Source organism: Pseudophryne corroboree, chromosome 2, assembly GCF_028390025.1.
Source record: "Pseudophryne corroboree isolate aPseCor3 chromosome 2, aPseCor3.hap2, whole genome shotgun sequence".
Lineage (NCBI taxonomy): Eukaryota > Metazoa > Chordata > Amphibia > Anura > Myobatrachidae > Pseudophryne > Pseudophryne corroboree.
In genome coordinates this window covers 1,008,791,543-1,008,808,342 of record NC_086445.1, presented here as the reverse complement: position 1 = coordinate 1,008,808,342, position 16,800 = coordinate 1,008,791,543, and the positions used below count along the sequence as shown (strand labels likewise).

Genomic DNA, 16,800 nt, shown 5'->3' with positions numbered 1-16,800 from the left:
TGCTCATCTTCTAGAGGGCCGCAGATTCGGCATTCAGGATTGGATGCTGGTGACCACGGAGCCCAGCCCGAGAGGCTGGGGAGCAGTCACACAAGGAAAAAATTTCCAGGGAGTGTGATCAAGTCTGGAGACTTTTCTCCACATAAATATACTGGAGCTAAGGGTAAATTTATAATGCTCTAAGCTTAGCAAGATCTCTGCTTCAAGGTCAGCCGGTATTGATCCAGTGGGAAAAACATCACGGCAGTCGCCCACGTAAACAGACAGGGCGACACAAGAAGCAGGAGGGCAATGACAAAAACTGCAAGGACTTTTCGCTGGGCGGAAAATCATGTGATAGCACTGTCAGCAGTGTTTCATCCCGGGAATGGAAACTGGGAAGCAGACTTCCTCAGCAGGCACGACCTCCACCCGGGAGAGTGGAAACTTCATCGGGAAGTTTTTTCCACATGATTGTAAACCGTTGGGAAATACCAAAGGTGGACATGATGGCGTCCCGTCTGAACAAAAAAACGGGACAGGTATTGCGCCAGGTCAAGAGACCCTCAGGCAATAGCTGTGGACGTTCTGGTAACACCGTGGGTGTACCAGTCGGTGTATGTGTTCCCTCCTCTGCTTCTCATACCTAAGGTGCTGAGAATTATAAGACGTAGAGGAGTAAGAACTATACTCATGGCTCCGGATTGGCCAAGAAGGACTTGGTACCCGGAACTTCAAGAGATGCTTACAGAGGTCTTATGGCCTCTGCCGCTAAGAAGGGACTTGCTTCAGCAAGTACCATGTCTGTTCCAAGACTTACCGCAGCTGCGTTTTGTCGGCATGGCGGTGGAAAGCCGGATCCTAAGGGAAAAAGGCATTCCGGAAGAGGTCATTCCTACCCTGGTCAAAGCCAGAAAGGAGGTGACCGCACAACATTATCACCACATGTGGCGAAAATATGTTGCGTGGTGTGAGGCCAGGAAGGCCCCACAAAGAAATTTCAACTCGGTCGTTTCCTGCATTTCCTGCAAACAGGAGTGTCTATGGGCCATCAAATTGGGGTCCATTAAGGTTCAAATTTCGGCCCTGTCGATTTTCTTCCAGAAAGAATTGGCTTCAGTTCCTGAAGTCCAGAAGTTTGTCAAGGGAGTATTGCATATACAACCCCCTTTTGTGCCTCCAGTGGCACTGTGGGATCTCAACGTAGTTCTGGGATTCCTCAAATCACATTGGTTTAAAACCAGTCAAATCTGTGGATTTGAAGCATCTCACATGAAAAGTGACCATGCTCTTGGCCCTGGCCTGGACCAGGCGAGTGTCAAATTGGTGGTTTTTTCTCAAAAAAGCCCATATCTGTTTGTCCATTCGGACAGGGCAGAGCTGCGGACTCGTCCCCAGTTCTCTCCCTAAGGTGGTGTCAGTGTTTCACCTGAACCAGCTTATTATGGTGCCTTGCACCTACTAGGGACTTGGAGGACTCCAAGTTGCTAGATGTTGTCAGGGCCCTGAAAATATGTTCCAGGACGGCTGGAGTCAGGAAAACTGACTTGCTGTTATCCTGTATGCACCCAACAAACTGGGTGCTCTTGCTTCTAAGCAGACTATTGCTAGTTGGATGTGTAATACAATTCAGCTTGCACATTCTGTGGCAGGCCTGCCACAGCCAAAATATGTAAATGCCCATTCCACAAGGAAGGTGGGCTCATCTTGGGCGGCTGCCCGAGGGGTCTCGGCTTTACAACTTTGCCGAGCAGCTACTTGGTCAGGGGCAAACACGTTTGCTAAATTCTACAAATTTGATACCCTGGCTAAGGAGGACCTGGAGTTCTCTCATTCGGTGCTGCAGAGTCATCCGCACTCTCCCGCCCGTTTGGGAGCTTTGGTATAATCCCCATGGTCCTTTCAGGAACCCCAGCATCCACTAGGACGATAGAGAAAATAAGAATTTACTTACCGATAATTCTATTTCTCGGAGTCCGTAGTGGATGCTGGGCGCCCATCCCAAGTGCGGATTATCTGCAATACTTGTACATAGTTACAAAAATCGGGTTATTATTGTTGTGAGCCATCTTTTCAGAGGCTCCGCTGTTATCATACTGTTAACTGGGTTTAGATCACAAGTTGTACGGTGTGATTGGTGTGGCTGGTATGAGTCTTACCCGGGATTCAAAATTCCTCCCTTATTGTGTACGCTCGTCCGGGCACAGTACCTAACTGGCTTGGAGGAGGGTCATAGGGGGAGGAGCCAGTGCACACCACCTGATCGGAAAGCTTTACTTTTGTGCCCTGTCTCCTGCGGAGCCGCTATTCCCCATGGTCCTTTCAGGAACCCCAGCATCCACTACGGACTCCGAGAAATAGAATTATCGGTAAGTAAATTCTTATTTTTCCTCTATCTTGACTAGTCTCCCAGTTCCTGCCGATGAAAAACATCCCCACAGTATGATGCTGCCACCACCATGCTTCATTGTAGGGATGGTATTGGCCTGGCAGTGCCTGGTTTCCTCCAAACATGACGCCTGCAATTCACGCCAAAAAGTTAAATCTTTGTCTCATCAGACCAGAGAATTTTATTTCCGTCAAGTGCATTTTGGCAAACTCCAGGTGGGCTGCCATGTGCTTTTTGCTAAGGAGTGGCTTCCGTCTGGCCACTCTACCATACAGGCCTGATTGGTGGATTGCTGCAGAGATGGTTGTCCTTTTGGAAGGTTCTCCTATCTCCACAGAGGAATGCTGTAGCTCTGACAGAGTAACCATCGGGTTCTTGGTCACCTCCCTGACTAGGGCCCTTCTCCCTCGATCACTCAGTTTAGATGGCTGGCCATTTCTAGGAAGAGTCCTGGTGGTTCCGAACTTCTTCCATTTACGGATGATGGAGGCCACTGTGCTCATTGGGACCTTCAAAGCAGCAGATATTTTTCTGTACCCTTCCCCAGATTTGTGCCTCGAGACAATCCTGTCTCGAAGGTCTACAGACAATTCCTTTGACTTCATGCTTGGTTTGTGCTCAGACATGCACTGTCAAGTCCAATCAACTGAATTTACCACAGGTGGACTCCAATTAAGCTGAAGGAACATCTCAAGGATGATCAGTGGAAACATGAAGCACCTGAGCTCAATTTTGAGCTTCATGGCAAATGCTATGAATACTCATGTACATGTGATTTTTAATAAATTAGCAAAAATCTCCCAAAAACTTTTTTCACGTTGTCATTATGGGATATTGGGGGTTATTCAGAGTTGATCGTAGCTGTGCTAAATTTAGCACAGCTATGATCAGGCACACTGACATGCGGGGGGACGTCCAGCACAGGGCTAGTCCGCCCCGCATGTCAGTCCCTGCCCCATCGCAAAAGTACAAAAGCATCACACAGCGACGATGCTTTTGTACTTCAGCAGTAGCTCCCGGCCAGCGCAGCTCCTGCGCGCTGGCCAGGAGCTACTCGTCGCTGCCTGTGTCGCAGCGGCTGCGTGTGACGTCACACAGCCGCGACGGCCTGCCCCTCGCACGGTCCACCCACGCCTGCGTTGGCCAGACCGCACCCTCTAAATAGCGGCTTAACGCCGCTGTCCCGCCCCCTCCAGCCCAGCGACCGCCTCTGCCTGTCGATCAGGCAGAGGCCATTGCTAGCTAAAGACAGGCGGTCGGGTCTGAATGACTCCCATTGTGTGTAGAATTTTGAGAGGAAAATTAATTTATTCCATTTTGGATTAAGGCTGTAAATAACAAAATGTGGAAAAAGTGAAGCACTGTGAATACTTTCCGGATGCACCACGTTATTAATCATGTTTGATGTCATTATATTTCTTGACTAATTAGATTTTCACAATAGAGCGCAAAAAGTCACTAAAAGAAAGGACTTCATGAAAGGGTACTAAACAATGGGTCACAAAGCTAACACTTACTGGGATTATAAAGAGTTGGATGCATTTGAACCCCAAGAACACATCAAAAAAAGTGCATTTACATGCATATATTATTCAGTTAAACATATATCAATATGTATGCTGCACTACAAACACCAGCATATGTGCCAGGTCAGGCAAAACAAGTGCATTCAGTATAGTGGGGCAGATGTATTAACCTGGAGAAGGCATAATGAAGTGATAAACCAGTGATATGTGCAAGGTGATAAAGGCACCAGCCAATCAGATCCTATGGGGTATATTTACTAAGCTCCCGATTTTGACCGAGATGCCGTTTTTTCTTCAAAGTGTCATCTCGGTTAATCTCGGTCATTTACTAAACACTAATCACGGCAGTGATGAGGGCATTCGTAATTTTTTGCTAGTTCAGGTAAAAAATTACGAATGAATACACCATCGGTCAAAACGCGGCTGTTTAAGTATGAATCTCGGTCATTTACTAAGAAGTGCAAAGCAAAAAAAGAACAAACACTGCCGTGAAAAATTACAACTCGTAAAAAAGTGCTAAAAAAAAACAGAACTTTTTTTTTTATTCGTGTTTGGATAGGCATGCACGGATCCATGAGATCCGTGCATGTATATCAGTGGGAAGGGGTGGGAAAGTGCTTATTTTTACAAAAAAAATTGCGTAGGGTCCCCCCTCCTAAGCATAACCAGCCTCGGGCTCTTTGAGCCGATCCTGGTTGCAGAAATATGGTGAAAAAAATGACAGGGGTTCCCCCATATTTAAGCAACCAGCATCGGGCTCTGCGCCTGGTCCTGGTCCCAAAAATACGGGGGACAAAAAGAGTAGGGGTCCCCCGTATTTTTAAAACCAGCACCGGGCTCCACTAGCTGGACAGATAATGCCACAGCCGGGGGTCACTTTTATATAGTGCCCTGCGGCCGTGGCATCAAAAATCCAACTAGTCACCCCTGGCCGGGGTACCCTGGGGGAGTGGGAACCCCTTCAATCAAGGGGTCCCCCCCCCCCAGCCACCCAAGGGCCAGGGGTGAAGCCCGAGGCTGTCCCCCCCCATCCAATGGGCTGCGGATGGGAGGGCTGATAGCCTTTGTTGTAAAATAAAAGATATTGTTTTTAGTAGCAGTACTACAAGTCCCAGCAAGCCTCCCCCGCATGCTGGTACTTGGAGAACCACAAGTACCAGCATGCGGCGGAAAAACGGGCCCGCTGGTACCTGTAGTACTACCACTAAAAAAATACCCAAAAAAACACAAGACACACACACCGTGAAAGTATAATTTTATTACATACATACATACACACATACATACATACTTACCTTAAGTTCCCACGCAGGTCGGTCCTCTTCTCCAGTAGAATCCAAGGGGTACCTGTTGAATAAATTCTACTCACCAGATCCAGTGGTCCAGGCTCCTCGGCAAATCCAGGGATAATCCACGTACTTGAATAAAACAAAAAAACGGTTGCCCGACCACGAACTGAAAGGTGACCCATGTTTGCACATGGGTCACCTTCCCACGAATGCCAGAAACCCACTTTGCCTTCTGGCTAAGTGGGTTTCTTCAGCCAATCAGGGAGTGCCACGTTGTGGCACCCTCCTGATCAGCTGTGTGGTCCTGTCCTCACTGACAGGCAGCACGCGGCAGTGTTACAATGTAGCGCCTATGCGCTACATTGTAACCAATGATGGGAACTTTCTGCTCAGCGGTGACGTCACTTTAGGTCAACCGCAGGGCAGAAAGTTCCCATCATTGGTTACAATGTAGCGCATAGGCGCTACATTGTAACACTGCCGTGTGCCGCCTGTCAGTGAAGACAGGAGCACACAGCTGATCAGGAGAGTGCTACAACGTGGCACTCCCTGATTGGCTGAAGAAACCCACTTAGCCAGAAGGCAAAGTGGGTTTCTGGCATTCGTGGGAAGGTGACCCATGTGCAAACATGGGTCACCTTTCAGTTCGTGGTCGGGCAACCGTTTTTTTGTTTTATTCAAGTACGTGGATTATCCCTGGATTTCCCGAGGAGCCTGGACCCCTGGATCTCGTGAGTATAATTTTTTCAACAGGTACCCCTTGGATTCTACTGGAGAAGAGGACCGACCTGCGTGAGAACATAAGGTAAGTATGTATGTATGTGTGTATGTATGTAATAAAATTATACTTTCACGGTGTGTGTGTCTTGTGTTTTTTTGGGTATTTTTTTAGTGGTAGTACTACAGGTACCAGCGGGCCCGTTTTTCCGCCGCATGCTGGTACTTGTGGTTCTCCAAGTACCAGCATGCGGGGGAGGCTTGCTGGGACTTGTAGTACTGCTACTAAAAACAATATCTTTTATTTTACAACAAAGGCTATCAGCCCTCCCATCCGCAGCCCATTGGATGGGGGGGGACAGCCTCGGGCTTCACCCCTGGCCCTTGGGTGGCTGGGGGGGGGGGACCCCTTGATTGAAGGGGTCCCCACTCCCCCAGGGTACCCCGGCCAGGGGTGACTAGTTGGATTTTTGATGCCACGGCCGCAGGGCACTATATAAAAGTGACCCCCGGCTGTGGCATTATCTGTCCAGCTAGTGGAGCCCGGTGCTGGTTTTAAAAATACGGGGGACCCCTACTCTTTTTGTCCCCCATATTTTTGGGACCAGGACCAGGCGCAGAGCCCGATGCTGGTTGCTTAAATATGGGGGAACCCCTGTCATTTTTTTCCCCATATTTCTGCAACCAGGATCGGCTCAAAGAGCCCGAGGCTGGTTATGCTTAGGAGGGGGGACCCCACGCAATTTTTTTGGGGATTTTACATTGTTTAATTAAAAAAAAAAAAAAAAAAGAACCCCAGCACGGATCACACAGATCCGGCCGAGATTGATTGTAAAAAAAAAAAGGCAGTGTTTTGCTAATCACTGCCGTAAAATTAGGTAAAAAAAAAACGAATGACATCGACATCGGAAGAAAAGAAAAACACGAATACGACAGCTTAGTAAATCCATCGTAATAAATTCAAAAAGTTGCAGTTTTACACTGTCGATGTCATTCGTGATTGAACTTTGACCTATTTTCGGGAATTACGAATGTTAGTAAATGTACCCCTAAGTGTTAATTTACATATTGGAGCTGATTGGCTGGTGCCTTTATCACCTTGCACATATCACTGGTTTATCACTTCCTTATGCCTTCTCCAGGTTAATACATCTGCCCCACTGTACCTTATCACCATGGTAGTTTAATGAAAGTGCACAGAAATGTAGAACCTCGGAATTACCCTTTTTCCTTTGGTTGTTTCTTCCGGCTGCTATTAATGATTTATAAATGTAAAGAATTTTAACAGTTCATATGGCTACCAAGACAACCACAGTCACATGACAGATGATAGTAATACTTTGAAACAGCCACTTGAGTTCTTTCAACATTAGGAACCCTAAAATCTTCCCCCTCTTTCTCCACACTCTGCTTTCACATGTACTGCTGTGTCAGAACCTGTGTGCATGAATGACATCCATACTAGACTCCCCCCATGAAAAGGAGAAAATGGTTTAATTCTATAAAATTATATATTAAAAACAGAATAGAAATCCAGGACCAACTAAAGATCAAGGTTTGAGTGGATATTGCAGTCACATCCAGGTGGTGCATGGACTAGGTGGAGGGTCACACCACTTTCAAAAAGGGGCCTAGGAAATGGAAGTATTCTCCTCCAAGCTCCAAGTGCTGCAGGTGGGGTCTCATGAGGGCAATGAGGCAGGGAGGCCCCTCACCTCCACAATAATAGGGCCAGCAGCTTAGTGACCAGGCATTTGTAGCCTAGGACACGCAACGCATTACAGCCACATGTGGCCAATTACACTGTGTGGCCCTGCCCTCTGCAGCACTTCAAATGTGGGGGAGCACACTTGGATGCTTGTATTGGTACTGTCAGCAATGTACTATCACCACTTACACTTCATTCAAGATGGCATATGGTACAGGACAGTGGAAATATTTAGCAGTTACTGGCACTTTTTGGGATGACAGTACCAACACAAGCGTCCAAGTGCCCCCACCAAGCAAGTGCCGCTCCTAGGCAAGTGCCTCAAGTGACTGATGGGAAATTTGCCACTGCATATGCCCCAATTACTTCCTATATTCACATGCATTATGTTACGAAGTGGATATTACTATGCACACATGTGTAAGCAGAAGAGGGCCACTGGTATCTAAACATAGGGGGTCATTCCGAGTTGTTCGCTCGCTAGCAGTTTTTAGCAGCCGTGCAAACGCTTTGCCGCCTCGCACTGGGAGTGTATTTTAGCTTAGCAGAAGTGCGAACGAGAGGATCGCAGAGCGGCGGCAAAGTTTTTTTGTGCAGTTTTAGAGTAGCTCAAAACCTACTCAGCGCTTGCGATCACATCAGACTGTTCAGTTCCTGGTTTGACGTCACAAACACGCCCTGCGTTCAGCCAGCCACGCCTGCGTTTTTCCTGGCACGCCTGCGTTTTTTCGAACACTCCCTGAAAACGGTCAGTTGACACCCAGAAACGCACTCTTCCTGTCAATCACTCTGCGGCCAGCAGTGCGACTGAAAAGCTTCGCTAGACCCTGTGTGAAACTACATTGTTCGTTGTAATAGTACATCGCGCGTGCGCATTGCGACGCATACGCATGCGCAGAAGTGCCGATTTTTTGCCTCATCGCTGCACAGCGAACGAATGCAGCTAGCGATCAACTCGGAATGACCACTATAGTATGCTCAGTGCACCTCAGGGGTAAGGCGAAACCTTTATAAACTTAAGTTAATATTTTTGTTAGCAGGAAGCAAAGGATTTTGGTGGAGCAAGTCATTTCCATGGAAAAGTTTATATTCCAAATCTCAACAGCTACAGGGTGCAAAAGCAGAAAATGCCATCATAGAGCGCGTCTCCTCAGCACAACTTCACAAGATTAAAGCACTGTCCAGTGAGTTACACAGTGTTCAGCGCATGTTGGATGAGGCGAGTTCTGAAAACAAGTTACTGACACGCCTGCAGCATAGGCACACCAAGGCTCTGCAGAGATATGAATCCCCAGAGAGCAGTGTGCACCAACTTGTTACCAGACATCACAGCGAGGTCAGAGCATTGAAAGAGATCCTAAAGTCCTCGCAAGAACGTGAACGGTATTTATCAAAGAAACTTAAAGAGGCAGAAAGTGAATTGCTGAAGACAAATGATCAGCTACAGAAGTTGCAGAAACTCTCAGAAGACAAGAACTTAGCCGAGAGGGACGAGCTGAGCAATAGGTTATCTGAACTTGTAATGAAGATGGAAATTGATGAAAAGAAAGTAAAGGTAAATTATTGTTTAATCTACAGTACATTTATTCAAAATATTGCCACGTAAGTAAGTAAACCTACTGTATGGCAATTTACCGTAGTTTAGTTTCTCAGCAGTGGGGATTATAATTAGGGTTTGGGGGAAAATTTATTACATGACAGCTTGCAAAAGCTGCTGTTTTTCCAGTGCAGCTCAGACGCATGCGCAGTAAGAAACATCAACTGATGTGCGTACAATGGAGGTCATTCAGACCTGATCGCTCGCTAGCTATGTTTTGCAGTCCTGCGATCAGATAGTCGCCGCCTATAGGGGAGTGTATTTTAGCTGTGCAAGTGTGCGAACGCATGTGCAGTCGAGCGGTACAAAAAAACTTTGTGCAGTTTCTGAGTTGCCCAGAACTTACTCAGCCGCTGCAATCACTTCAGCCTATCCGGGACCGGAATTGACGTCAGACACCCGCCCTGTAAACGCATGGACACGCCTGCATTTTTCCAACCACTCCCAGAAAAAGGTCAGTTACCACCCACAAACGCCTTCTTTCTGTTAATCACCTTCCGATCGGCTGTGCAAATGGATTCTTCGTAAAACCCATCGCACAGAAACGATCCACTTTGTACCCGTGCTACGCACCTGCGCATTGCGGTGCATATGCATTTGCAGTTCTGACCTGATCACATCACACAGCGAAAAAAGCTAGCATGCAATCAGGTCTCAACGACCCCCAATATCCTCTTTGCGACCGCACCTGAATTAGCATCATAGGCTGACCATACTGTACCTTTAACCTGGGACACTCATGAATTACACAGGTTCTGTGACTGGTTAAAATCAGATGAAATGCAGGCTTGAAGTCAGGCAGCCACAGACCCTGTGTAATTCATGAATATCCCGCTCTAAAGGCATAGTATGGTAAGCCTATTTACACAGGAAATTTAAAACAGTCATACCATATACTTGCGTTTTACATTTGATTTGATGACATTTTAAACATACAGATGTAGCCACCTTTAACTTGACCGATTCTCCGCCTAGACGGACGTTTAGTCACGCTAAGGCGATAGCTTAGCTTGCTGAGTTTAATCACAGGCAGGCGCGTTGAGGCGATTCTAGATACTCAGCATGCATTACACATCTCCACCACTGGGTGGCTAATGCTCCATTAATCCAGTACTTTCGATCGTATAGCGGCGGATTGATCTACAGCTCTGGCAAATGGTCAGTGACGACTGGAATGTTAATAGATGGTAACCAATGGTCAGACGGTGAGAGTTCTCAATATGAATAAATCGTTTATACAGACACAAACGAACACGTTAAAACACTTGTGTATGCAGACGCAAGATTGTGTATGGAGATGCAACTAATTGTGTAAAAGGAAGTATGTACAATGCATAAACACCATGCTTTTGAAATACATGTACAGTATGAGCTTCCGAGTTCCCGTGACATTCACTTTATTATATATTTTTTTCTTTGTTATACATTCAATGGAAGGGTGCACACAGGTTTCACATAAATCTTGTCTTGTAACCTGATCGGAACTCCCTGTCTACTGCATGAACTGTGCAGGCTCCCAGGGGGGAAAGGGAAAGTGGAATAGGGGTAGGGCAAGGCAGTGGAAAATACTGTGTTCAAAGAATGGGCCAATGCTGAAGGAGCGTCAGAATCCCCTAGCTAAAATACACAGGGTCGATAGGGATAAGCGCGGTCTATGCACATAACGATACACCAGACCCCATTGCATCACAAAGTGACAAAATGTCCGAGGCACATGAACCCCCTCCTTGTAGCATTATGTGCATAGACCTCACTTAACCCTATCACCCCTGTGTATTTTAGCTAGGGCATTCCGACGCTCCTTCAGCACTGCCCCAAAGCCTGCAAAACCTATGTCATCACTCGCTCCATAGCCGAGGGCCTCCATGGGGCAAGGAGTCACAGGCGGTAGCCATTTCAATTGAGTCTGCCCTGCTACAGAATTGTATGTGTACCGTATGGTGCATAGAACCTTAACAGTACAACCGCTCCTGCAGCTTTGCCATGGTTTATGTGAATAACTCCCTCCCTGTCTACTGCATGACCTGTACAGGCTCCCAGGGGGGAAGGGCGATGGACTAGCGGGAGGCGGTGGAAAATACAGTGCTTTTGAAATGCAAGTACTGTATGAGTCCGAGTCCCCAGTATGTTCTTCTAGTGTACTAATTAGCACGAACCGCTTGTAACGTACAGTGGCAAGTTTAATCATTCTTTGTATAATGGAGAGATAAAAGCTCCTAGATGCCAAATCACCGTCCTTAGTATCTCTGTACAGTATGTTCTACTAGTGTACTAATTAGCACGAACAGCTTTTAACTGGATGCCAAATCACCGTACTTAGTATCTCTGTACAGTATGTTCTATTAGGGTACTAATTAGCACGGACAGCTTGTAACGTACAGCGGCAAGTTTAATCTTTCTATGTATAATGGAGAGAGATAAAAGCTCCTCAGTAAGTTCCTGGATGTCAAATCACCGTACTTAATATCTCTGTACAGTATGTTCTATTAGGGTACTATTAAGCTGTTCGTGCTAATTAGTACCCTAATAGAAAATACTGTACAGAGATACTAAGGACGGAGATTTGGCAACCAGGAACTTAGGGAGGAGCTTTTATCTCTCTATATTATACATAGAAAGATTAAACTTGCAACTGTACATTACAAGCTGTTCGTGCTAATTAGTACACTAGTAGAACATACTGTACAGAGATACTAAGTACAGTGATGCCAAATCACTGTGCGCCGGGATCCGGTCAGTCGGCATACAGAAGACCACCCCCCTAATAGAACATACTGTACAGAGATACTAAGTATGGTGATTTGGCATCCAGGAACTTACTGAGTAGCTTTTATCTCTCTCCATTATACATAGAAAGATTAAACTTGCCACTGTATGTTACAAGCTGTTCGTGCTAATTAGTACACTAGTAGAACATACTGTACAGAGATACTACAGACAGTGATTTGGCATCCAGGAAGTTAGGGAGGAGCTTTTATCTCTCTCCATTGTAATTTTTCTAAGTATAATGGAGAGAGATAAAAGCTCCTCCCTAAGTTCCTGGATGCCAAATCACTGTCCGTAGTATCTCTGTACAGTATGTTCTACTAGTGTACTAATTAGCACGAACAGCTTGTAACATACAGTGACAAGTTTAATCTTTCTATGTATAATGGAGACAGATATAAGCTCCTCAGTAAGTTCCTGGTTGCCAAATCACCGTCCTTAGTATCTCTGTATAGTATTTTCTATTAGGGTACTAATTAGCACGAACAGCTAATTAGTACCCTAATAGAACATACTGTACAGAGATACTAAGTATGGTGATTTGGCATCCAGGAACTTACTGAGGAGCTTTTATCTCTCTCCATTATACATAGAAAGATTAAACTTGCCACTGTACGTTACAAGCTGTTCGTGCCAATTAGTACCTTAATAGAACATACTGTACAGAGATACTAAGTACGGTGATTTGGCATCCAGTTAAAAGCTGTTTGTGCTAATTAGTACACTAGTAGAACATACTGTACAGAGATACTAAGGACAGTGATTTGCCATCTAGGAGCTTAGGGAATAGCTTTTATCTCTCCATTATACATAGAAAGATTAAACTTGCCACTGTACGTTACAAGCTGTTCGTGCTAATTAGTACACTAATAGAACATAGAGTGCAGAGATACTAAGGACGGTAATTTGGCACCCAGGAACTTAGGGAGGAGCTTTTATCTCTCTCCATTATACTTAGAAAGATTACAATGGAGAGAGATTAAAGCTCCACCCTAAGTTCGTGGATGCCAAATCACTGTACTTAGTATCTCTGTACAGTATGTTCTACTAGTGTACTAATGAGCACGAACAGCTTGTAACGTACAGTGGCAAGTGTAATTTTTCTAAGTATAATGGAGAGAGATAAAAACTCCTCCCTATGTTCCTGGATGTCAAATACCATGCTTAGCATTTCTGTACAGTATTTCATATCTAGCCAGAAACCCTGCATCCTGTGCAATCTAGGCGGACAACTGGAGGGGATCCGATACACGGTTGCTTCCCGTTTCCCTTTCCAGTGTCACATAAACTAGTGGTTGGTCTGCCCCGAAAGCCAAGAGTCTCTTCTTTTGTTTGGTACCAGTCCTGAGTCTCTGGGACACCCAGAACCAGAGATATTAGTACACAGAGTGGACCCATTTTCCCATAGACTATAATGGGCCCATTAATTCAGACCCACCATGGGTTCCAACGCTTGCCATGAGCCTTGTGGGGGTCACAGAAACTTGGGGTTGGTAGCTAATTGTCTCCCCTTCCATACCAACCTAGCGATGAAGGCTCCCACCTCCCACGCTGAGAGTCCCAGGTTTGAGTCCCAAAGTGCCAACCTTTTTTTTTTATATGTTCCTGTGACATTCACTTTATTATTTTTTTTTTCTTTGTATGGAAGGGTGCACACAGGTTTCACATAAATCAGAGTGGGCAGGAGATTTTCCTACATACAGTAGTATACTGTTGCACGTGTCTTGTAACCTGATCGGAACTCCCTCCCTGTCTACTGCATGTACTTTGCAGGCTCCCAGGGGGGAAGGGGAAAGTGGGATGGGGGTAGGGCGAGGCAGTGGAAAATACCGTGTTCAAAGAAAAGGCATAATCAAAACCATGGGGAACTTTGCGGTGTATCGTTATGTGCATAGACCTCCCTTATCCCTATCACCCCTGTGTTTTTTAGCTAGGGGATTCTGACGCTCCTTCAGCATTACCCCATAGCCTGCAAAACCTATGCCATTGCTCGCTGCAAAGCTGAGTGTTGCCACAAGGCAGGGGTTCATGTGCCTCGGACATTTTGTCACTTCGCGATGCAATGGGGTCCGGTGTATCACATTATGTACATAGACCTCGCTTATCCCTATCGCCCCTGTGTATTTTAGCTAGGGGATTCTGACGCTCCTTCAGCATTGCCCCATAGCCTGCAAAATCTGTGCTGTTACTTGCTCCATAGCCGAGTGCCTCCATGGAGCTAGGAGTCACAGGCGGTAGCCATTTCAATTGAGTCTGCCCTGCTATAGAATTGTATGTATACTGTATGGTGCATAGAACCTTGACAGTAGAAACTCTCCTGCAGATTTGCCCTGCTTTATGTAAAACTTGTGTTTTGTCAGTTTGCTATGTGTTATGATTCCCGTACTCCAGACCAGAGGAGATCGTATGGCTGAGGTCAGAGTACTGGGAAGATATGCTGGTAGTGGGAGCAGGAAAGCCTAGTAACCCCTGGCGCCCTAACTCCGTTGTCTCGCCCGTGTTATCAGAAATCCCCTGCGAGACTATGGTTGCTTGAGCCCATGGCAGCCGCGTTCGAAGGGCGGATTATGTCTGCCCAACCCCGATGCCCCCTCAGGTCTTAATGGGAGACAAAGGGAAATCCGAGACAGGGTGATAACAAGGGGCCCTCTGACTAAGCAACCAGGCCAGGGGTTACAAGCTAACTAACTAAATCAAAAGGTATGTGCGGACTAGCCGCCAGGGAAAAGGACAACCAAAGATCCACTGATCCGTTACTCCTATCCAGCACCGCTGGATACCAGAGTGGATCAGGGAGAGCGGAATCCTCCGCAAAAGCTCCAGGACACAAATATACTAAATAATAAACAGTAAGCGGACAAGCCGCAACACACGGCTGCGCCGTGACTCACGAACACCACAGGATGTTAAAGGTGCTCAGTCAGACTCCAGGAAAAGATGACAAATCTCTGAGTACAGGACCACTGAGGACAGGAACAACCGGCTTGAGCAGGACTGGATACTTTCTGCAACTGACATAGGCAAACAGGAAGCTGCCGACACCGACTTTCAGAACTGGAGGACAGGCAGAATCCACTGGAACTCAGGGTAGGACACAGGATCAGACACAGGGACTGACACAGGAATCAACACAGGGACTGACACAGGAATCCACACAGGGACTGACACAGGAATCCACACAGGGACTGACAGGAACCAGCTCAAACTTAAAGCAGACTGCAAACCAAGGAATATCATCAGCATCTGCTAACTGCAGTGAGCCAGCATATATCAGAGAGGCCTAATTAATTATCTCTTGCAGCTGGCCTGCTGCACGACTAAGCTGACAAGATGCAATCAGCAGCCAGATGAGGCTGAACACATGGGAACAAGCTGCAATTGCACAGACTCACCAGCGGCAGCAGACAAGAGAAATCCAAAACAGAGCAATGGGAAATCCTGGCATGCAAGACAACTAAATAAACATAAAATAGGAATGAACCACTACCTGTGGTTCATAACAGTATCCCCTCCTTAAGGGTGAGCTCCGAGCACCCCATGACACCCACGGGGAACATAAACAGAAGTATAACATGAAATACAGAACAAAACTGCAAAACAGGAATGAGCCACAGCCGTGGCTCATAACAGTACCCCCCCCTTGAGGAGGGGTCAAAAGACCCCAAAATTCAGACTATCCAGAACAAGGGATACAAAAAAAAAAAAAAAACCTGACACATTGGTCTAACAGACACGAAAACAGAAACAAGCTGCAACCACAGCTTGTAACAGTGCCCTCCCCTTGATGGTGGCCACTGGACACAAGACAAGGGAAAAAAAATCTTTTTTTTTTTTTTTTTTATCAAGGCAAGAGTCAAAAAATTATTTCTTTTTCTTCTTCTTCTTTTTACAAAGCTCTTTAGGTCTGACCAAGGTAATTCCCCAAACATTGTCTGAACTGATGGTACCACCCAGCAAGGCTGCGTTCAAATCAGAGACAGGTCTCTTACCCTTGGGAGCTGAACTTTCTGGTAAAGTACTATTATTAGAAGAAGTAGTCAGAAAAGCACATCCTGCAGTCACAACAACGGGCTGAGACTCCTGTGCCGAGTTTACAGTATTTTGTGGACTCTCAGCAGACAAGACGGGTGACTTAGAGGAACCTGAACCAATTTCTTTGGAACCATATCTTTTAATAATTGCATCACTGAATGCTGGGGGATCCTGAAGAATGGGATCTTCAGCTTTCATTAGGCTGGTCGCCCACTCAAAAGGCTCTCCTCTAAAAGAATAAATAAGATAGAGCACAAGGTTCTCTGGAGTGATGCCCAGAAATGGTCTAGACAACATAATAATGTAATAGTGTTTGTAAAGCGCCAGAAATTGGGCTAAGTCCCCATCAAAGATTATGGATGTTGAGATATCAGAGTCAGGATCTGTTTCCTTCTCATCTGACTGACTGGAGTGCTTTGCTAGGACCTGGTCACTATTGACCTTACTCGAGGCTGAGACTCTCTGAACCCCACCTGGGGCTGAGACTCTCTGAACCCCACCCGGGGCTGAGACTTTCTGAACCCCACCCGGGGCAGTGACTTTCTGAACCCCACCCGGGGCAGTGACTTTCTGAACCCCACCCGGGGCAGTGACTTTCTGAACCCCACCCGGGGCAGTGACTTTCTGAACCCCACCCGGGGCAGTGACTTTCTGAACCCCACCCGGGGCAGTGGCCTCCGGGAACCCCGCTGGGGCAGTGGCCTCCGGGAACCCCGCTGGGGCAGTGGCCTCCGGGAACCCCGCTGGGGCAGTGGCCTCCGGGAACCCCGCTGGGGCCAGCACCTCGGATTCTTTTA

The 16,800-nt window shown here is 46.6% G+C and overlaps 1 protein-coding gene across 6 annotated transcripts in view; it reads left to right on the top strand.

Moving 5' to 3' along the window:
- Window positions 1–16,800, top strand: part of LCA5L (lebercilin LCA5 like) — a 185,031-nt gene that overhangs the window by 28,059 nt on the left and 140,172 nt on the right. For 5 of the 6 annotated variants that reach the window (XM_063956579.1, XM_063956580.1, XM_063956577.1 and 2 more), the window contains one exon: window positions 8,646–9,163. In XM_063956579.1, the coding sequence (XP_063812649.1) occupies window positions 8,646–9,163 (518 nt within the window). The remainder of the gene's footprint in view (window positions 1–8,645; window positions 9,164–16,800) is intronic. The other variant, XM_063956578.1, reaches the window with a different exon arrangement.